This window comes from Staurois parvus, unplaced genomic scaffold, assembly GCF_062004578.1.
Source record: "Staurois parvus isolate SC_StPar_1 unplaced genomic scaffold, SC_StPar_1.0 ptg002513l, whole genome shotgun sequence".
Classification (NCBI taxonomy): Eukaryota; Metazoa; Chordata; class Amphibia; order Anura; family Ranidae; genus Staurois; species Staurois parvus.
The window spans coordinates 49,733-72,256 of NW_028320309.1; the positions used below are offsets into that span (position 1 = coordinate 49,733).

Genomic DNA, 22,524 nt, shown 5'->3' on the forward strand with positions numbered 1-22,524 from the left:
GAAAGTGGAAGTGATGGAACGTTCTTCTGCTTCCGCTGTGTGATGAGACACCTAACAGCTGGGAAGCCTCACTTTCCTCATCGTAATACGGAGTCACGTCAGAGCTTACTGAGCTTCAAAGAGGGCGAATTGTTGGTGGCGCTCAGCTGGGGCCTCTGTGAATGAAGTCGCCGATCTGCCATGTCGCCGGGGGCAGTATGTGAGGTTATGGCGGCGTATATAATTTCCGGGAAAACCTCCTCTGATAAGAATAAGCTACACTATACTTCTACAAAGTTACAATGTACAGTCTGATCGCTGGGGGAGGGGAGACTGTAACTTTGTAGGAGGAGTCATTTCCTCAGTCTCCCCTCCCCCAGCGATCAGACTGTACATTGTAACTTTGTAGGAGGAGTCATTTCCTTAATGTACAGTCTGATCGCTGGGGGAGGGGAGACTGAGGGAATGGCCCCTCCTCCTTCTACAAAGTTACAATGTACAGTCTGATCACTGGGGGAGGGGAGACTGAGGGAATGGCCCCTCCTCCTTCTACAAAGTTACAATGTACAGTCTGATCCCTGGGGGAGGGGAGACTGAGGAAATGGCCCCTCCTCCTTCTACAAAGTTACAATGTACAGTCTGATCACTGGGGGAGGGGAGACTGAGGAAATGCCTCCTCCTCCTTCTACAAAGTTACAATGTACAGTCTGATCACTGGGGGAGGAGACTGAGGAAATGGCCCCTCCTCCTTCTACAAAGTTACAATGTACAGTCTGATCACTGGGGGAGGAGACTGTAGAAGGAGGAGGAGGCGGCATTTCCTCAGTCTCCTCCCCCAGTGATCAGACTGTACATTGTAACTTTGTAGAAGGAGGAGGAGGCGGCATTTCCTCAGTCTCCTCCCCCAGTGATCAGACTGTACATTGTAACTTTGTAGAAGGAGGAGGAGGCATTTCCTCAGTCTCCCCTCCCCCAGTGATCAGACTGTACATTGTAACTTTGTAGAAGGAGGAGGAGGCGGCATTTCCTCAAAGTTACAATGTACAGTCTGATCACTGGGGGAGGGGAGACTGAGGAAATGCCTCCTCCTCCTTCTACAAAGTTACAATGTACAGTCTGATCACTGGGGGAGGAGACTGAGGAAATGCCTCCTCCTCCTTCTACAAAGTTACAATGTACAGTCTGATCACTGGGGGAGGGGGGGCTGAGGAAATGACTCCTCCTCCTTCTACAAAGTTACAATGTACAGTCTGATCACTGGGGGAGGGGAGACTGAGGAAACGCCTCCTCCTCCTTCTACAAAGTTACAATGTACAGTCTGATCACTGGGGGAGGGGAGACTGAGGAAACGCCTCCTCCTCCTTCTACAAAGTTACAATGTACATCCTGATCACTGGGGGAGGGGAGACTGAGGAAATGGAAGTGGAATGGTTGGGCACCAAGTGTCAGGAATTGATTTCTCCAGACATATAAATCACTGACAGGTCCACTTTGATTCATTGAGAAGACGATGGTTTGGTTTGCAGAGAACACCCGGTACATAGTGTAGTGGCGTTGGAGCCTCGCCGATCGATCGATCCCGCACATGACGGACATATAACTGTCTCTGCTGATCGACACGTATACTATCACTGGGGCCGATCCCGCGGCTTTGGCCGCTTCCCAGCCCTCAGTTTAGGAGATGCGCATTTCTGGCGTTCGTTCGCATTAGAAAATTAGAAGTATCCATTAAGAGCTTCCAGCAGGACGACTTTAATGGGAGCGATCTCTTTATTGATGCGGTTACACGGGCGATGGCGGGGAGGGGCGGCCCTCATCGGGGTGACGGGAAGAGAAGCATCGCTCTGGATTATCCGGGCGATAAATCACAATTACGAGACAACGCCGGCCACGCGGCCCATCGAGAGGTGGAGATCGATCGTTACCTGCCGAGGGCTTTATAGAGCAATCTAATCTGCTGGGGCCCAGGAGGGTGACACCAAGAGGGAAAGTCGGTGTCACCGCCCGCCCCCCCCCCCCCCCCGCCTGCACATCGAACTACCACAAAATATCATACATTGGTGCTGCCCACTATGAGCTCCACCCCCCCAATCTGACATCCCACCCATTTCCTCCACCCCCCCCCCCCCAATCTGACATCCCACCCTTTTCCTCCACCCCCCCGCAATCTGACGCCGCACCCATTCCCCCCCCCCCCAATCTGACGCCCCACCCATTTCCTCCCCCTAATCTGATGTCCCACCCATTTCCTCCACCCCCCCCCCCAATCTGACATCCCACCCTTTTCCTCCACCCCCCCAATCTGACATCCCACCCTTCCCCCCCCCCGCAATCTGATGCCCCACCCATTCCCCCCCCCAATCTGACGCCCCACCCATTTCCTCCCCCTAATCTGACGTCCCACCCATTTCCTCCACCCCCCCCCAATCTGACATCCCACCCTTTTCCTCCACCCCCCCCAATCTGACGTCCCACCCATTTCCTCCACTTCCCCCCCAATCTGACGTCCCACCCATTTCCTCCACTTCCCCCCCAATCTGACGTCCCACCCATTTCCTCCACCCCCCCCCAATCTGACGTCCCACCCATTTCCTCCACCCCCCCCCCCCCAATCTGACTTCCCACCCATTTCCTCCACTTCCCCCCCCCTCAATCTGACGTCCCACCCATTTCATCCACTTCCCCCCCAATCTGACGTCCCACCCATTTCCTCCACCCCCCCTCAATCTGACGTCCCACCCATTTCCTCACCCCCCCTCAATCTGACGTCCCACCCATTTCCTCCACCCCCCCCCTCAATCTGACGTCCCACCCGTTTCCTCCAACCTCCCAATCTGACGTCCCACCCGTTTTCTCCCCCCCAATCTGACATCCCACCCATTTCCTCCACCCCCCCGCAATCTGACACCCCACCCATTCCCCCCCCCCCAATCTGACGCCCCACCCATTTCCTCCCCCTAATCTGATGTCCCACCCATTTCCTCCACCCCCCCCCCCAATCTAACATCCCACCCTTTTCCTCCACCCCCCCAATCTGACATCCCACCCTTCCCCCCCCCCCCGCAATCTGATGCCCCACCCATTTCCCCCCCAATCTGACGTCCCACCCATTTCCTCCACCCCCCCCCAATCTGACGTCCCACCCATTTCCTCCACTTCCTCCCCAATCTGACGTCTCACCCATTTCCTCCACTTCCCCCCCAATCTGACGTCCCACCCATTTCCTCCACTTCCCCCCCAATCTGACGTCCCACCCATTTCCTCCACTTCCCCCCCAATATGACGTCCCACCCATTTCCTCCACTTCCCCCCCCAATCTGACGTCCCACCCATTTCCTCCCCCCCCCCTCAATCTGACGTCCCACCCATTTCCTCCACCCCCCCTCAATCTGACGTCCCACCCCATTTCCTCCACCCCCCCTCAATCTCACGTCCCACCCATTTCCTCCTCCCCCCCCCCTCAATCTGGACGTCCCACCCATTTCCTCCACCCCCCCTCAATCTGACGTCCCACCCATTTCCTCCACCCCCCCCCCCTCAATCTGACGTCCCACCCATTTCCTCCAACCCCCCAATCTGACATCCCACCCGTTTCCTCCAACCTCCCAATCTGACGTCCCACCCGTTTTCTCCCCCCCCCCAATATTAAATCCCACCTAACACCCTCCTCCTCTATTCTGTAATCCTTACTGCCCCCCCCTCCATTCTGTGATCCCTACTGCCTCCCCTCCCCCTCCATTCTGTAATCCCTACTGCCCCCCCCTCCATTCTGTGATCCCTACTGCCTCCCCTCCCCCTCCATTCTGTAATCCCTACTGCCTCCCCTCCATTCTGTAATTCCTACTGTTGCCTCCCCCTCAGTGTCCCTCCCCCTCAGTGTCTCCTCCCCCCTACTGCTCCCTCCCCCTACCTTTCCATTCCCATTACATACCTCATTTATAGTCTCAGTGATGTCATTACTGGCCCTCTGTACTTCTCTATGCAGCGCAGGCAGATTGTGGCTGGTGGGAGGGGCCGGCAGGGGCTGTACATAGTTTGAAAACATCCCAGCCCCCCTGCCTCAGTACTCCTCTCAAGAGCCCTCAGCCCTGATGCAAGCAGTGGGAGGAGTTATGCAACTATCAAAATTCCTACACGGGCGGGTGTCTGTCTGAAGGCGCAGGTGTTCCTAGACAGACCACCCTAGGAACGCCCACATGTGATGCAGACCCTCCATGATTGAAAGGAGTTTAATGCAATGAATGAAAGGGGGCGTGGCCAGGGACAGTCAGGTTGGGGAGGAAAGGGCTTGAGGATGCTGGGCGTCCTCCAGCCAGGAAAGGAGGCGGAGCTCTATTTGACTGGCTGATTGTGAGGCGCTCCCAGTGTGCAGTGACAGCAGAGAGGAATCGGGACACCTGGAGGATGAGGGGGGGGGGGGGGATTTATTCAGCACACCGCCAGGTACGTAGGGTGAGGGCGGCCATCTTGGCGTAGGTTGGCACTCCGAGGACAGGGACGATCGTCCATCTCTCAGGACGGTGGCGGTTTATTGTGAGAATCCATTTCCATCTGATAATTACATCTCCGCATTGTGACCTCAGCGCCGGCTCCGCAGACAGATCAGCATTTATCTCCTTCCAGAGGATGCCGGTGCCCAGGATGCGGTCTACAGACCTCCCTCCCCATGTGGTCTGCAACATGAAGAGCCAATCGATCGCTTTCCCTAACCCGCCGAATATCAGCAAGAATGTGGCATGAACGCGGCGAGGTCATCCGACCACCACCGAGCCAACATAGCGAGGTCATGTGACCACCACCGAGCCAACATAGCGAGGTCATCCGACCACCACCGAGCCAACATAGCGAGGTCATCCGACCACCACCGAGCCAACATAGCGAGGTCATCCGACCACCACTGAGCCAACGCGGTGAGGTCATCCGACCACCAAGCCAACGCGGCGAGGGTCATCCGACCACCACCGAGCCAACATAGCGAGGTCATGTGACCACCACCGAGCCAACGCGGTGAGGTCATCTGACCACCACCGAGCCAACATAGCGAGGTCATGTGATCACCACCGAGGCACGCGGCGAGGTCATCCGACCACCACCGAGGCAACGCGGCGAGGTCATCCGACCACCACCGAGGCAACGCGGCGAGATCATCCGACCACCACCGAGGCAACGCGGCGAGGTCATCCGACCACCACCGAGGCAACGCGGCGAGGTCATCCGACCACCACCGAGGCAACGCGGCGAGGTCATCCGACCACCACCGAGGCAACGCGGCGAGGTCATCCGACCACCACCGAGGCAACGCGGCGAGGTCATCCGACCACCACCGAGGCAACGCGGCGAGGTCATCCGACCACCACCGAGGCAACGCGGCGAGGTCATCCGACCACCACCGAGGCAACGCGGCGAGGTCATCCGACCACCACCGAGCCAACGCGGCGAGATCATCCGACCACCACCGAGCCAACGCGGCGAGGTCATCCGACCACCACCGAGCCAACGCGGCGAGGTCATCCGACCACCACCGAGCCAACGCGGCGAGGTCATCCGACCACCACCGAGCCAACGCGGCGAGGTCATCCGACCACCACCGAGGTCATGCGACCACCCCCAGCCAACACGGCGAGGTCATCCGACCAACCATGAGCCAACGTGGTGAGGTCATGTGATCACACCGAGCCAACGCGGAAAGGTCATCCGACCAACTGTGAGCCAACACGGCGAGGTCATGTGATCACACCGAGCCAACGCGGCAAGGTCATCCGACCAACTGTGAGCCAACACGGCGAGGTCATGTGATCACACCGAGCCAACGCAGCGAGATCAACCAACCACCACCAAGCCAACGTGGCAAGGTCATGCGACCACCCCTGAGCCAATGCGGCGAGGTCATGTGATCATTCCAAGACAACGTGGTGAGGTCCTGCAATCGCTCAGAACAAAACTCAGTGAGGTCATGCAATCAGCCCGTGCCGGTGCAGTGGGGTCATGCGATCAGCCCGAGTCATTGCAGTGGGGTCATGCGATCAGCCCGTGCCGGTGCAGTGGGGTCATGCAATCAGCCCGAGTCATTGCAGTGAGGTCATGCAATCAGCCCGTGCCGGTGCAGTGGGGTCATGCAATCAGCCCGTGCCGGTGCAGTGGGGTCATGCGATCGCCCCGTGCCGGTGCAGTGGGGTCATGCCAAGCCAGCCTGTTGAGGTCACGTGATCCCCCAAGCCAATGCCGTAAAGTCATGCGATCATTCTGAGCCAGTGCAGCAAAAGCCAAGCAAGGCGACGTCACAAGTTTACACGCGTAAATGCGTCCGCCGTCCCCAGAATACAAACAGCGTCCGGTCCCTTCGCAGTGCGTTTGGAAAAACCCATCAAATGTCCGATTTTGTTTTACTGCGTCGGGTGGCCTGTAGAAGCCTACACCGAAACACGCAGCATGGAACACGCAGCACGTGCGTTTTGATGCGTTTGCAAGCTTCGGTTGTTTATTCCAAATCCTTTGCACATGCATGCCAACGCGCGCACCAGATCTGAATGGGCCCCGAACCCCCCCTCTGAAGCAGAGATCCCACCTTGCACCCAATGAGGAGAGGACCGGTACAACCTCATGAATCGCACAGGTACATGCAACGTGGTGAACTACAAGGACCAGCAAAGCTCACTCACCAGATCCCAGTCCAGGCAGCTCCTAGATGTAGAGGTTCAGCCTCTGGCCGTCCTCTTCCTGCAGCTCTGATCATCCCCAGCTGTGGGAGTAATGAGGAGTGCAGCAGGTGTCCAATCAGAGAGCCGAGGATCACCTGATCCCATTACCGGGGTCTATGCATGGCTGCAGAGGTGGGGGGGAGGGTTTCTGCAGCGTTTCCTCTGTGCGTTGTCATGCGTTGGGGCTCATTCACATGGGGTGCTTTCCTGCCGGCCCCATGCAGGCCCACGGTTCCCTGGCCCCCCGGGGGTCACACAGGCGTGCTTCCCTGTGCTGGCGTCCCTTTTACTGGGACACGCGGCTGCATGACGTGCGAGTGAATGCGTTTGTATGCGTTTTGGGACCCCCCCCACCCAACTGTCCTTTGTTGCAATAGAAATGGATAGGATGCCGGCACAGGGATGCACGCCTGTCAGGCTGGGACAACATCGACCTGGACGGACCCCACGGTACGGCGACTGATGCATTTTTCCAGCGTGTTTTGCATTTTTGAACGCGCCCTATTGATGCATTTTTGTAAAGGTTGCATTTTTTTGTTGTTTTTGTATTGAGTGCGACGTTAATAGCCCTCGGCGTGGCTACTGATGCATTCTTCCAGCGTGTTTTGCATTTTTGAACGCGCCTTTTTGATGCATTTTTGTAAAAGTTGCGTCTTTTTTTTTTTCTTTTATTGAGTGCGACGTTAAATGCCCACGGTACAGCGACTGATGCATTTTTCCAGCGTGTTTTGCGTTTTTGAACGCGCCTTTTTGATGCATTTTTGTAAAAGTTGCGTCTTTTTTTTTTCTTTTATTGAGTGTGACGTTAAATGCCCACGGTACAGCGACTGATGCATTTTTCCAGCGTGTTTTGCGTTTTTGAACGCACCTTTTTGATGCATTTTTGTAAAAGTTGCGTCATCTTTTTTTTTTTTTGTACTGAGTGCGACATTAAATGCCCATGGTAAGGCGACTGTTGCATTTTCCAGCGTGTTTTGCGTTTTTGAACGCGTCCTATTGATGCGTTTTTGTTTAAGTTGCGTCTTTTTTGTATTGAGTACGACGTTAAATGCCCGTGGTAAGGCGACTGATGCATGGTGTATGTTAACGACATGCGATCCGATTCTAGTGCAGACCAAAAAAAGGGTCCTACGCTACTCTGATGCGACTTTGAGCGCCAGAGAGTGTAGATTCGCTTCAGTCCCGGGTTCACACTGATGCGGTGCGGAATTCGAAGCGTTTTTTGTGTGCAAATTCCGCATCAGAATCGCACCCCGTTCATGTGAACTGCTGCGGGTGTGTCAACGCGCCGAAAGCAGTCCACAAAACGCGGTGCGATGCGCAGAATCGGATCGCATGGGTGTAAATACCCGTGCGATCCGATTCTAGCGCGGACCAATAAAAGGGTCCTGCGCTACTGTGATGCGACTTTGAGCGCCAGAGAGTGTAAAGTCGCTTCAGTTCCGGGTTCACGCTCATGCGCTGTGGAATTCGCAGCGTTTTGCACCCCGTTCATGCGAACCGCTGCGGGTGTGTATGTTAACGTGCCGAAAGCGGTCCGCAAAACGCGGTGCGATGCGCAGAATCGGATCGCATGGGTGTAAATACCCGTGCGATCCGATTCTAGCGCGGACCAATAAAAGGGTCCTGCGCTACTGTGATGCGACTTTGAGCGCCAGAGAGTGTAAAGTCGCTTCAGTTCCGGGTTCACGCTCATGCGCTGTGGAATTCGCAGCGTTTTGCACCCCGTTCATGCGAACCGCTGCGGGTGTGTATGTTAACGTGCCGAAAGCGGTCCGCAAAACACGGTGCGGTGTGCAGAATGGGATCGCATGGGTGTGACTACCATGCGATCCGATTCTAGTGCGGACTAAAAAAAGGGTCCTGCACGTTTTTTTCCTCCAGCTCTCCAAAGATGCTAAACCCATCTAGTAATACTGACTGTCACTCGCACCGCGGAATCGGCAGTTCTCGAGTTCCGCTGAAGCCACCTGCATCTTGAGTCAGCGCTCCCATCGAGATCCTAACCTCCCCAAACAGGAGCTGAGTGGTCTACGCAGGGGCGGACTGACCATTCGAGCACTCGGGCATTGCCCAAGGGCCCGAGGTCAGTAGGGGGCCCCATGAGATGCCCCTGGTACCTTTTCCATAGGCTTTTTTGAGTGTGGGCAAGGACACAGGGGCCCCATGATCCCCCTATTGCCCGGGGGCCACATGAGTTGTCAGTCCGCCCCTGGTTCTACGCCCAATTTTTTATGATTGCCCCCCCCCCCACTCACATGTTTTCCATGCGTTATGGGAAGGGGGTTCTTTCAGGCTAGGACAGGCTCCGCCCTATTGGTGGTGCGCAGGGATGTGTGCGTTGCGCTGCGCCTCGGTTCTCGCATTGCTGTGTGTTGTGTTACGGCGAGAAATTGTAAATCTAGATACTGGGGTTCAAGAAAACTGCTCCACATTTGGGGTACGCACAGCCTGCCATGGGCGGGGGTCCCTATCTACAGAGAGGACAGCCCAGGAGATGAAAGGAGACAACCTGAGGCTCTGTGAAGGGTCACCAAGGTGCAGTGGAGTCACTGGATCGCACTGGTGATACAGGATGCATTCGGGTCACTGGGGCGGGGGGGGGACATGGAATGCTCTGGAGTCACAGAAGTGCGCTGAAGTCAACGGGTTCAGTTCACTGGGGACACATGAGCACACGTCGGGGTCACTGGAAGCACAGGAACATGCAGGTACTGGAGATGCAGGGGGGCAGTGGACCAACACAGGAGGGCACAGGGGTCACCAGGGTCACTGGAGACGCAGGAGTCACTGGAGACGCAGGAGTCACTGGAGACGCAGGAGTGAACAGGGGTCACTGGAGATACAGGGGTCACTGGAGATACAGGGGTCACTGGAGATACAGGGGTCACTGGAGACGCAGGAGTGAACAGGGGTCCCTGGAGACACGGGTCACTGGAGACACAGGGGTCACTGGAGACGCAGGAGTGAACAGGGGTCCCTGGAGACACGGGTCACTGGAGACACAGGGGTCACTGGAGACGCAGGGGTCACTGGAGACGCAGGAGTCACTGGAGACGCAGGAGTCAACAGGGGTCACTGGAGACACAGGGGTCACTGGAGACACAGGAGTCACTGGAGACACAGGGGTCACTGGAGACACAGGAGTCACTGGAGACGCAGGAGTCAACAGGGGTCACTGGAGACACAGAAGTCACTGGAGACGCACGAGTGAACAGGGGTCACTGGAGACACAGGAGTCACTAGAGGCAGAAGGGTCACTGGAGACACTGGAGGCACAGGGGTCACTAGAGACATTTCACTGGAGACACATTAGGCACTAGAGGTACAGGGTTTATAGGAGTGCACAGGGGTCACTGGAGGCACAGGGGTCACTGGAGGCACAGGGGTCACTGGAGACACAGGGGTCACTGAAGGCACAGGGGTCACTGGAGACACAGGGGTCACTGGAGGCACAGGAGTCACTGGAGACACAGGGGTCACTGGAGGCACAGGGGTCACTGGAGACACAGGGGTCACTGAAGGCACAGGGGTCACTGGAGGCACAGGAGTCACTGGAGGCACAGGGGTCACTGGAGGCACAGGGGTCACTGGAGACACAGGGGTCACTGGAGGCACAGGAGTCACTGAAGGCACAGGGGTCACTGGAGACACAGGGGTCACTGGAGGCACAGGAGTCACTGGAGACACAGGGGTCACTGGAGGCACAGGGGTCACTGGAGGCACAGGAGTCACTGGAGACACAGGGGTCACTGGAGGCAGTTTCGGATCGTCTTTTTTTTGGGAAATGATGAGACCGATCCGAACATCTCTGTCCGCCTCAGACGCGGTCGGTGTACACAGAACGTATGAAATTATTATTAATTCATTCTTTTCTTCAATAATTTTCAAGGATGTAATAAATAGATCGCTGAAACATTGTAACGAGTTCCGGTGTAATGGGCTTCCACCCACGGCGGTCCCTCATGTGCGTGCGTGGGGGCATGCGATTGTGAACACCTTCTGGAACACGAACCCGTGTGAATGGTTCACATTGTTTTGTTTCATGTACATTTTTCATCAGAAGTTTTTAAAATGATAAAGAAAGGTTCCGGTCACATAAAATCAAACTGGACCATCTGGCCCCGGGCCCCCGTCGGGGAACCACCTGTCGGGGGCCCCGCAGTAATTACGGTCCCAGGTCTCCCCACCTAAGGAACAGAGTGCTGCTAATTATATGAACTACGTCTTGCATTTGACCACCAACTATCGGAGCCCATGGGCGTGATGACGTCAGGAGCTGTTCTTGCTGTCCTAAAGTCCTTAGCCGGTCTATGGGCGTGATGACGTCAGGAACTGGTCCTGCTGTCCTCAAGTCCAGAGTCAGTCTATGGGTGCGATTGATGTCAGGAACTGTACTTGCCATCCTCAAGTCTAGAGCTAGTCTATGGGCGTGATGACGTCAGGAACTGTTCCTGCTGTCCTCAAGTCCACAGCTGGCATATGGGCGTGATGACGTCAGGAACTGGTCCTGCTGTCCTCAAGTCCAGAGTCAGTCTATGGGCGCGATGATGTCAAGAACTGTACTTTCCATCCTCAAGTCTAGAGCCAGTCTATGGGCGTGATGACGTCAGGAACTGTTCCTGCTGTCCTCAAGTCCACAGCCGGTCTATGAGCGATGATGCCAGGAACTGTTCGTGCCGTCCTCAAGTCCAGAGCTGGTCTATAGGCACAATGACGTCAGGAACTGTTCCTGCCATCCTCAAGTCCAGAGCCGGTCTATGAGCGTGATGACGTCAGGAACGGTCTATTCACAAGACCTCTAGTATGCGAGGGAGGCAGGAGCAGGGGGGACTGGTCTTGCGCTCAAAGGATTGGCAGCTTAGGTAAGTATATCTCCGCTTCCCTCACCCCTAGACAAAAACAAGCAGGTAACCCATGTAGTAGGGGCACAACCCCACTGCATGGGAAAATTACAATTTTGCCCGGAGTTCTTCTTTAACAGAACAAGTACAGGAGTGTTTAGTGAAGATACTGTGTGAATTGTTACATTGTTACTTCTAGAACAACTTCAGTAAACAATGTTTATAGTTACTTAGCACTCAGCCAGTCAGGAAGCGGTGGTGACCTGGCCAAGGCAATGGAGTTCCTGGTAGTGAAGGAGCTTTTGTGCTTGGCCTCTTTTCCCAGTTTTCGGAACCCCAATACCGTGTCCTACTTCGTGGCACAGGGCATCCTAGAGACCCAGCCTGGGAGTCATGGGAGCCGGGCGGGAATGTTTATAGTTACTAGTGTCGAGCGCATTAGCAGTCAGCCAGTCAGGAAGCGGTGGTGACCTGGCCAAGGCGATGGAGCTCCTGGTAGTGAAGGAGCTTTTGTGCTTGGCCTCTTCTCCCAGTTTTCGGAACCCCAATACCGTGTCCTACTTCGTGGCACAGGGCATCCTAGAGACCCAGCCTGGGAGTCATGGGAGCCGGGCGGGAATGTTTATAGTTACTAGTGTCGAGCGCATTAGCACTCAGCCAGTCAGGAAGCGGTGGTGACCTGGCCAAGGCAATGGAGCTCCTGGTAGTGAAGGAGCTTTTGTGCTTGGCCTCTTCTCCCAGTTTTCAGAACCCCAATACCGTGTCCTACTTCGTGGCACAGGACATCCTAGAGACCCCTAGAGACTGGGAGTCATGGGGGCTGGGGGGAATTTTCTCAAAGACCACAAATGTAAGAAGCATCGTTCTCAGTGACCATCACACCAATGTACCGTGAGATATATCCAGTCATTGGGTTGCCTGAGGGCCAGGAGTTACTTTAAGGGTTCCATGTTGAAAGGTCGAGAGAGACTGGGGTCCATTCCATGAGTCCAGACTTTGACCATCTTCCCGTTCAGTCAGGTCCGTGTCATCCTTGAAAGGTTCACGTGGTATATAAAAGGTGTCCAGTCATTGGGTTGCTTGAGGGCCAGGAGTTACTCTAAGGGTTCCATGTTGAAAGGTCGAGAGAGACTGGGGTCCATTCCATGGAGTCCAGACTTTGACCATCTTCCCGTTCAGTCAGGTCCGTGTCATCTGTGAAAGGTTCACGTGGTATATAAAAGGTGTCCAGTCTAGAGGAACCAGGTGGGAGGTTCTTGTGGTCACCAATCCATCATGGTGCAGCCTACACACCGTGAAATGGGAGGCTGGTGGAAGGTGTGAGGGCCGAGCTGAGGACTCCTTTCTGAAAAATGAAAAGACGCCATAAAACGAATGCTGATGAAAAGTGCAGATTCCCCATCCGGACTGACGCTGAACTTTTCTCTTGCAGGACTCCATGTTCTCGTTGGCCCTGAAATGCCTTATAAGTTTATCCTCCATAATTCTGCTGGGACTAATCATCGCGTATCACGCCAGGGAGGTGCAGGTAGGTGACCCCGAGGACCATCCCCCATTACTGTGTCTGAGCAGAAGAACTGACGGGATTGTGAACAAAGCTGACCCATAATCCTCTGCTCCCGGCTACACCCATCCCATAATCCTCTGCTCCCGGCTACACCCATCCCATAATCCTCTGCTCCCGGCTACACCCGTCCCATAATCCTCTGCTCCCGGCTACACCCGTCCCATAATCCTCTGCTCCCGGCTACACCCATTCCATAATCCTCTGCTGCCCGCCATACCCGTCCCATAATCCTCTGCTCCCGGCTACACCCATCCCATAATCCTCTGCTCCCGGCTACACCCATCCCATAATCCTCTCTCCCCGCCATACCCGTCCCATAATCCTCTGCTCCCCGCCATACCCGTCCCATAATCCTCTGCTCCCCGCCATACCCGTCCCATAATCCTCTGCTCCCCGCCATACCCGTCCCATAATCCTCTCTCCCCGCCATACCCGTCCCATAATCCTCTGCTCCCCGCCATACCCGTCCCATAATCCTCTGCTCCCCGCCACACCCGTCCCATAATCCTCTGCTCCCCGCCATACCCGTCCCATAATCCTCTGCTCCCCGCCACACCCGTCCCATAATCCTCTGCTCCCCGGTATACCCGTCCCATAATCCTCTGCTCCCGGCTACACCCATCCCATAATCCTCTGCTCCCCGCCATACCCGTCCCATAATCCTCTGCTCCCCGCCACACCCGTCCCATAATCCTCTGCTCCCCGGTATACCCGTCCCATAATCCTCTGCTCCCCGCCATACCCGTCCCATAATCCTCTGCTCCCCGGTATACCCGTCCCATAATCCTCTGCTCCCCGCCATACCCGTCCCATAATCCTCTGCTCCCCGCCATACCCGTCACATAATCCTCTCTCCCCGCCATACCCGTCCCATAATCCTCTTCTCCCCGCCACACCCGTCCCATAATCCTCTGCTCCCCGCCACACCCGTCCCATAATCCTCTGCTCCCCGCCATACCCGTCCCTTAATCCTCTGCTCCCAGCCATACCTGTCCCATAATCCTCTGCTCCCCGCCATACCCGTCCCATAATCCTCTGCTCCCCGTCATACCCGTCCCATAATCCTCTCTCCCCGTCATACCCATCCCATAATCCTCTGCTCCCCGTCATACACATCCCATAATCCTCTGCTCCCCGCTATTCCCATCCTATAATCCTCTGTTTCCCGCTATACCCGTCCCATAATCCTCTGCTCCCCGCTATACCCATCCTATAATCCTCTGCTCCCCGCTATTCCCATCCCATAATCCTCTGCTTCCCTCTATATATATCCATCCCATAATCCCCAGCTCTTTAATCCACACACATCCCCCATAATCTTTTGCTCCTTGCTCCCTGTTCGGTCCCTCTGATACATCATCTCGTCTTTCCCCAACCATCAGAATGTGTTCCAGCTGTCAGTAACCCTCACTGACGCCATCATTCAATCAACCTGTGACGCCATTGTGTAGCGTGGCCCCCGGGGGGTCCCATCCCTCTGACCCCCCCTTTGAAGTATTTTTGGTCAGAATTCTTTGCCCTGTCTCCTCCCCCCGGTCAGAACCTTTGTGTCGTCGCGGTCTATTCTCTGCGTTGGGGCAGGTGCTGGTCACGTGACTGATGAACGTACGGCTGCTGCGTGTGAATAATCGCGCACAGCTGTGTACCGTGTTATATATAGCCGTGCATTGTTTGTCAATGTCTGACTGTCTGCCAAGCTGCCAATTCACTCCCACCCACCACGTGTCTTCCCAAACTCGCCCTCCGCTCCCGTCATGGCGGCGCACCACCCGACGCTCGGAATTGGAAAGGGGGGGGGGACACGGCGAGGAGTCAAAAGGAGTCACCGCATTGCTTTATTTTAGATAAAAAGCTGCCAAAACTAAGGAATATCCCCATCCTCCGCCATAATGGCGAGGCCCATAAACCCGACGCCTGCAGAACTGGGATGGCTCCACTTCAAAGTGGGCCGGTCACCAGATAGGCAACGGTTCCATCTTAAAGGGTAACTCCGCTTTTGTCCCTTACGGAGATGGGGGCTAGGGCAGATTGTGAAAGGTCTTCTTGGCCAGCTCAGGGGTCAGGAGTTCCCTGAGCAAGGCTGCTTCCCCGGAAGGGTCCCGGGAGAGGTATACCTATGGAGGAAGTGACTACAGAGAGCCCAGTCCTGTGAGTACTAATGACCCCGAGTGGAAAGAGAGACTTTTTAGAGGGGGGTGGCTGCCAAAAGTGCTGCATATGCTTTCACATGTGACTGCTGCGGACCATCCACTATACAGTTGCAAGAAAAAGTATGTGAACCCCTTGGGATTACGTGGAGTTTTGCATGAATTGGGCATAAAATGTGCTCTGAACATCATCTAAGTCACAACAATAGAAGAACACAGTCTGCTGAACATAATACTACACAAACATTAGATGTTGCCATGGTTTAATTGCACATAACATGTAAACATTCACAGTGCAGGGAGGAAAAAGTATGTGAGGCCCTAGCTTAATGACTTCTCCCAGAGCTAATTGGAGCCAGGAGTGAGCCAACCTTGACTCCAATCAGTGTGATGATATTGGATGTGTTGCTCACAGCTGTCCTGCCCTTAAAAAACACACACCTGTTTTGGATTTACTGATTTCAAGAAGCACTGTCTGATGTGAACCATGCCTCGCAGAAAAGAGCTCTCAGAAGACCTACGATCAAGAATTGTTGACTTGCATGAAGCTGGAAAGGGTTACAAAAGTATCTCCAAAAGCCTTGATGTTCCTGTGTCCACGGTAAGACAGACTGTCTACAAATGGAGAAAGTTTAGCACTGTTGCTACTCTCCCTAGGCGTGGTCATCCTGTAAAAATGACTACAAGAGCACAGTGCAGAATGCTGCATGAGGTAAAGAAGAATCCCAGAGTGTCAGCTAAAGACCTACAGAAATCTCTGGCACATTCTAACATTTTTGTTGACACATCTACAATAAGGAAAACATGAAACAAGAATGGAGTACATGGGAGGACACCACGGAGGAAGCCATTGCTGTCCAAAAAGAATATTGCAGCACGTTTGAAGTTTGCAAAAGAGCACCTGGATGTTCCACAGCACTACTGGCAAAATATACTGTGGACAGATGAAACCAAGATTGAGTTGTTTGGGAAGAACACACAACACTATGTGTGGAGAAAAAAAGGCACAGCACACCAACATCAAAACCTCATCCCCACTGTGAAACATGGCGGAGGGAGCATCATGGTTTGGGACTGCTTTGCTGCCTCAGGGCCTGAACTGATTGTTGTCATTGATGGGAAAATGAATTCCAGAGTTTATCAAGACATTTTGCAGGAAAACGTACGACCATCTGTCCGCCAACTGAAGCTCCGCAGAGGATGGGTGATGCAACAGGACAATGACCCAAAGCATACAAGTAATTCAACAAAACAATGGCTGCAACAGCACAGAATACGCCTTCTGGAGTGGCCCAGTCAGAGTCCTGACCTCAACCCAATTGAAATGCTGTGGCATGACCTTAAGAGAGCGATTCACACCAGACATCCCAAGAATATTGCTACACTGAGACAGTTTTGTGAAGAGGAGTGGTCCAAAATGACTCCAGATCGTTGTGCAGGTCTGATCTGCAACTACAGGAAACGTTTGGTTGAGGTTATTGCTGCCAAAGGAGAGTCAACCAGTTATTAAGTCCAAAGGTTCACATACTTTTTCCTCCCTGCACTGTGAATGTTTACATGTTATGTGCAATTAAACCATGGCAACATCTAATGTTTGTGTAGTATTATGTTCAGCAGACTGTGTTCTTCTATTGTTGTGACTTAGATGACGTTCAGAGCACATTTTATGCCCAATTCATGCAAAACTCCACATAATCCCAAGGGGTTCACATACTTTTTCTTGCAACTGTATGTAATTGTCACTCAGGAATGTATGTCGATTTGATGACCGCGGTGACTATGTGACTGTGGCACCATTCCCTAAATTCCATCAGTAGGGCAAAGCAAATGTACTTTTATGTGTGGACACTCCTTCCATGGGATATAAAGGTCAACGGCCGAGAATGTCGTCTGGAGGACTCTGGCATGGAATTGGGGCACAATGATGCGCCATTCCCTAAATTCCATCAATAGAGCACAGCAAAGGTACTTCTATGTGTGGACATTCCTTCCATGGGATATAAAGGTCAACGGCCGGGAATGTTGTATGGAGGACTCTGGCATAGAATTAGGGCACAATATGGTGCCATTCCCTAAATTCCATCAGTAGAGCAGAGCAAAGGTACTTCTATGTGTGGACATTCCTTCCATGGAATATAAAGATCAACGGCTTGGAACATCGTCTGGAGGACTCTGGCATGGAATTGGGGCACAATATGGAACCATTCCCTACATTCCATTAGTAGAGTACAGCAAATGTACTTCTTCTATGTGTGGACATTCCTTCCATGAGGTATAAAGGTCAACGGTTGGAAATGTCGCGTGAAGGACTCTGGCATGGAATTGGGGCACAATATGGCGCCATTCCCTAAATCCATCAGTAGACCTCAGCAAATGTACTTCTATGTGTGGATATTCCTTCCACGGGGTATAAAGGTCAACGGCCGGAAATGTTGTGTGGAGGACTCTGGCATGGAATTGGGGCACAATATGGTGCCATTCCCTAAATTCCATCAGTAGGGCACAGCAAATGTACCCTACATGGGCATTCCTTCCATGGGATATAAAGGTCAACGGCTTGGAATATTGTCTGGAGGACTCCGGCATGGAATTGGGGCACAATATGGCGCCATTCCCTAAATCCATCAGTAGACCTCAGCAAATGTACTTCTATGTGTGGATATTCCTTCCACGGGGTATAAAGGTCAACGGCCGGAAATGTTGTGTGGAGGACTCTGGCATGGAATTGGGGCACAATATGGTGCCATTCCCTAAATTCCATCAGTAGGGCACAGCAAATGTACCCTACATGGGCATTCCTTCCATGGGATATAAAGGTCAACGGCTTGGAATATCGTCTGGAGGACTCCGGCATGGAATTGGGGCACAATGCGGCGCCTTTCCATCAGTAGGGTCCAACAAATGTACTTCTACGTGTGGACATTCCTTCCATGGGATATGGGTCAACGGCCGGGAATGTCGTGTTGAGGACTCTGGCATGGAATTGGGGCACAATATGGCAGAGGGTTCAGCTACACTCAACAGGGGTGTCAAACTGGCGTCCCTCCAGCTGTTGCAAAACTACAAGTCCCATCATGCCTCTTCCTTTGGGAGTCATACTTGTAACTGTCAATCTTGCAATGCCTCATAGGATTGGTGGTTCTGCAACAGCTGGAGGGCCACCAATTTGATACCCTTGGTGTAGAGCAGGGGTTGTCAAACTGGTGGCCCTCCAGCTGTTGGGGAACTAAAAGTCCCATCATGCCTCTGCCTTTGGGAGTCATGCTGTAATTGTCAATCTTGCAATGCCTTGTGGGACTTGTAGTTTGGCAACAGCTGGAGGGTCGCCAGTTTGACACCCTTGGTGTAGAGGTTCCAGTGGCAGTTGTCCTATTTCTGGTATCCAAGATGGCAGTGGAGCCTTCCCTGGTCCTGCAAAACTAAGTTTGGACTTGAAGGTTTGCAACAGCTTGAGGGCCACCAGTTTGACACCCTTGGTGTAGAGGTTCCAGTGGCAGTTGTCCTATTTCTGGTATCCAAGATTGCAGAGGAGCCTTCCTGGTCCTGCACTTGGTCCTGCAAAACTAAGTTTGGACTTGAAGGGTTGCAACAGCTTGAGGGCCACCAGTTTGACACCCTTGGTGTAGAGGTTCCAGTGGCAGTTGTCCTATTTCTGGTATCCAAGATGGCAGTGGAGCCTTCCCTGGTCCTGCAAAACTAAGTTTGGACTTGAAGGGTTGCAACAGCTTGAGGGCCACCAGTTTGACACCCTTGGTGTAGAGGTTCCAGTGGCAGTTGTCCTATTTCTGGTATCCAAGATGGCAGTGGAGCCTTCCCTGGTCCTGCAAAACTAAGTTTGGACTTGAAGGGTTGCAACAGCTTGAGGGCCACCAGTTTGACACCCTTGGTGTAGAGGTTCCAGTGGCAGTTGTCCTATTTCTGGTATCCAAGATGGCAGTGGAGCCTTCCCTGGTCCTGCAAAACTAAGTTTGGACTTGAAGGTTTGCAACAGCTTGAGGGCCACCAGTTTGACACCCTTGGTGTAGAGGTTCCAGTGGCAGTTGTCCTATTTCTGTTATCCAAGATTGCAGAGGAGCCTTCCTGGTCCTGCACTTGGTCCTGCAAAACTAAGTTTGGACTTGAAGGGTTGCAACAGCTTGAGGGCCACCAGTTTGACACCCTTGGTGTAGAGGTTCCAGTGGCAGTTGTCCTATTTCTGGTATCCAAGATTGCAGAGGAGCCTTCCTGGTCCTGCACTTGGTCCTGCAAAACTAAGTTTGGACTTGAAGGGTTGCAACAGCTTGAGGGCCACCAGTTTGACACCCTTGGTGTAGAGGTTCCAGTGGCAGTTGTCCTATTTCTGGTATCCAAGATTGCAGAGGAGCCTTCCTGCTCCTGCACTTGGTCCTGCAAAACTAAGTTTGGACTTGAAGGGTTGCAACAGCTTGAGGGCCACCAGTTTGACACCCTTGGTGTAGAGGTTCCAGTGGCAGTTGTCCTATTTCTGGTATCCAAGATTGCAGAGGAGCCTTCCTGCTCCTGCACTTGGTCCTGCAAAACTAAGTTTGGACTTGAAGGTTTGCAACAGCTGGAGGGCCACCAGTTTGACACCCGTGAGCTACAGCAAGAGGGACAGTGTTCTAGCAGGACAAGAGCGGGGGTAGGGACTTGTTCTCTTGGCGCCAATTCCATCCAGCCCCGAAGTCCCTTCTACATGCCGTGTTGCAGAACGGCGAAGTGCAAAATTCCTCTTCCGAAGAGGTGTGCGTTGGGTGGCCTATCTCCTCCCGATTGCCTGCTAACCATGGGCCAACCGCTGCTGACAAAGCGTTCCGCCGCGGACCGTGAGTCAGCAACATTCCCCATGTGAAAGAATCCTGAACATGAACAGCGGACGAAAGGAAAAGCGCTCCTTGAGTCAAAATCAAAGGAACGCGGAGAGCGTGTTGGAAGACTCCGCAGGTCAGTAAAAAAACCCAAAAAAACGCCGGATGATAAATTTTGCTCCGTGTCGCGTCTCCTAACCGCGTTCTTCAAGGTGAGGCGGAAGTGAAGCGCGGTCGTAACGAGTCTTATAAATAGAAGCTTGGATTGAAGTGCCGGCTTGTGCCAAGAACTTCGGGTAGCGGATGTCCGAGTGATGGGTACAGGACGTTTGTGAAGGTTGGCACCATCCGGCGGCACATCGAGACCCGGCACACGCCAACCGCCCAGAAATGAATACGTCCATAATGAGCTCCCAGGGTACGCCATGGGGGAGGGGAGGATTGTGGGTAAGCCGTGAGGGTCTCCGGCGTATCCTAAGCCGGGCAGGTATTAGTGTGACCATTGGGACAGACAAATCTCCTCGTTCTATAAACAGACCGTAAAGCCCGGGGTCCGCGCCGTGTCACTTGTTGCTGGAAGATGATTGGATATGGTGGCTGCATGGCTCCTGGAGGATCCAAAAATACTTCCATCCACGGAGCAATATACAATGGTGGAGGCTTAAAGGGGAACACCCCTGGACTGTCATTTATTAAAGAGTCTGAGTTGCGATCATTGCTAATTGCAGGGAGATCTCCCCATTGTGGGAGGGACAGAGAGACAAACTACTGCAGGAAATCTCCCCATTGTGGGAGGGACAGAGAGACAAACTACTGCAGGAAATCTCCCCATTGTGGGAGGGACAGAGAGACAAACTACTGCGGGAAATCTCCCCATTGTGGGAGGGGCAGAGAGACAAACTACTGTGGGAAATCTCCCCATTATGGGGGGGGAAGAGACACAAACCACTGGGGGAAATCTCCCCATTGTGGGAGGGGCAGAGACACAACTACTGGGGGAAAAAACTCCCCATTGTGGGAGGGGCAGAGACACAACTACTGGGGGAAAAAACTCCCTATTGTGGGAGGGGCAGAGACACAAACTACTGAGGAAAACCTCCCCATTGTGGGAGGGGCAGAGACACAAACTACTGGAGGAAATCTCCCCATTGTGGTAGGGGTAGAGACACAAACTACTGGAGGAAATCTCCCCATTGTGGGAGGGGCATAGACACAAACTACTGTGGGGGAAATCTCCCCATTGTGGGAGGGGCAGAGACGCAAACTACTGGAGGAAATCTCCCCATTGTGGGAGGGGCAGAGACACAACTACTGGGGGAAAAAACTCCCCATTGTGGGAGTGGCAGAGACACAAACTATTGGGGAAATCTCCCCATTGTGGGAGGGGCAGAGACACAAACTACTGGGGGAAAAATCTCCCCATTGTGGGAGGGGAAGAGACACAAAATACTGAGGGAAATCTCCCCATTGTGGGAGGGACAGAGAGACAAACTACTACAGGGAAATCTCCCCATTGGGGGAGGGGCAGAGACACAAACCACTGGAGTAAATCTCCCCATTGGGGGAGGGGCAGAGACACAAAATACTGAGGGAAATCTCCCCATTGTGGGAGGGACAGAGAGACAAACTACTACAGGGAAATCTCCCCATTGGGGGAGGGGCAGAGACACAAACCACTGGAGTAAATCTCCCCATTGTGGGAGGGGCAGAGACACAAACCACTGGAGGAAATCTCCCCATTGTGGGAGGGGCAGAGACACAAACTACTGTGGTTATATTTACCCATTGTGGGGGGAAGGGGTAAGAAGACTGAGAAATCCGATCAGCCAGCACAAGCAGACATTTCTTTCTTCCCCTTACATTCCGGGTCCATACAATTTTATGGCGCTGCCTCTGTATTCCGGGTGTTTTCAGATCCGTTTTTATTTTTTTCATTTTTTACAAAACAGAGCAGGCATGTTCAGCGGCACGCCGCGCACGCCCACCCTCCCGCACAACACCGCTGTTCTGTATTAAAGGCTTTTCTATCAAACGCCTTCTGTCTAATTCTAGTATGAGATTGTTCTGAACGCTCTGCCAGGATAAAGATGCCCTGCAGAGATCGGATTCCTCGTACTGTACGGCTAGGAACGGAGGTGGGGGGGGGGGCAGGATTTCCCGATCCGCCGCTGCGTCCTGTATAATGCGGCGTAGGTGTAATCACGGAAAGGAAAATTACCTACTTTATCAATTGTTCCCGGCATTCTGCTTTTCAATAAGACTTCGAGCCGCTTCAGTGGAGGACCTCTGTGAATTCTGAAGCCCTGCGACGATGCGCACAGCCGGGAAGGGGGTTGGGGCTCATTCACAGGAGAGCTTCGGATTGCATTGTACCCGGGTTATCGTTTAATTTATTAATTTAATGTCCAGAAATGTTTCAGGGAAATGACTTTTTACTGCTTAAATAAAATTCAGCCAGTTCAATCAAAGGTCTTAAATCAGAAG

General features: G+C 53.4%; 1 protein-coding gene across 1 annotated transcript in view; it reads left to right on the forward strand.

Moving 5' to 3' along the window:
* Nucleotides 1-22,524, forward strand: part of LOC149430703 (small conductance calcium-activated potassium channel protein 3) — a 110,974-nt gene that overhangs the window by 26,467 nt on the left and 61,983 nt on the right. Inside the window, exon 2 of the mRNA XM_089666076.1 lies at nucleotides 12,954-13,049. Within this exon, the coding sequence (XP_089522202.1) occupies nucleotides 12,954-13,049 (96 nt within the window). The remainder of the gene's footprint in view (nucleotides 1-12,953; nucleotides 13,050-22,524) is intronic.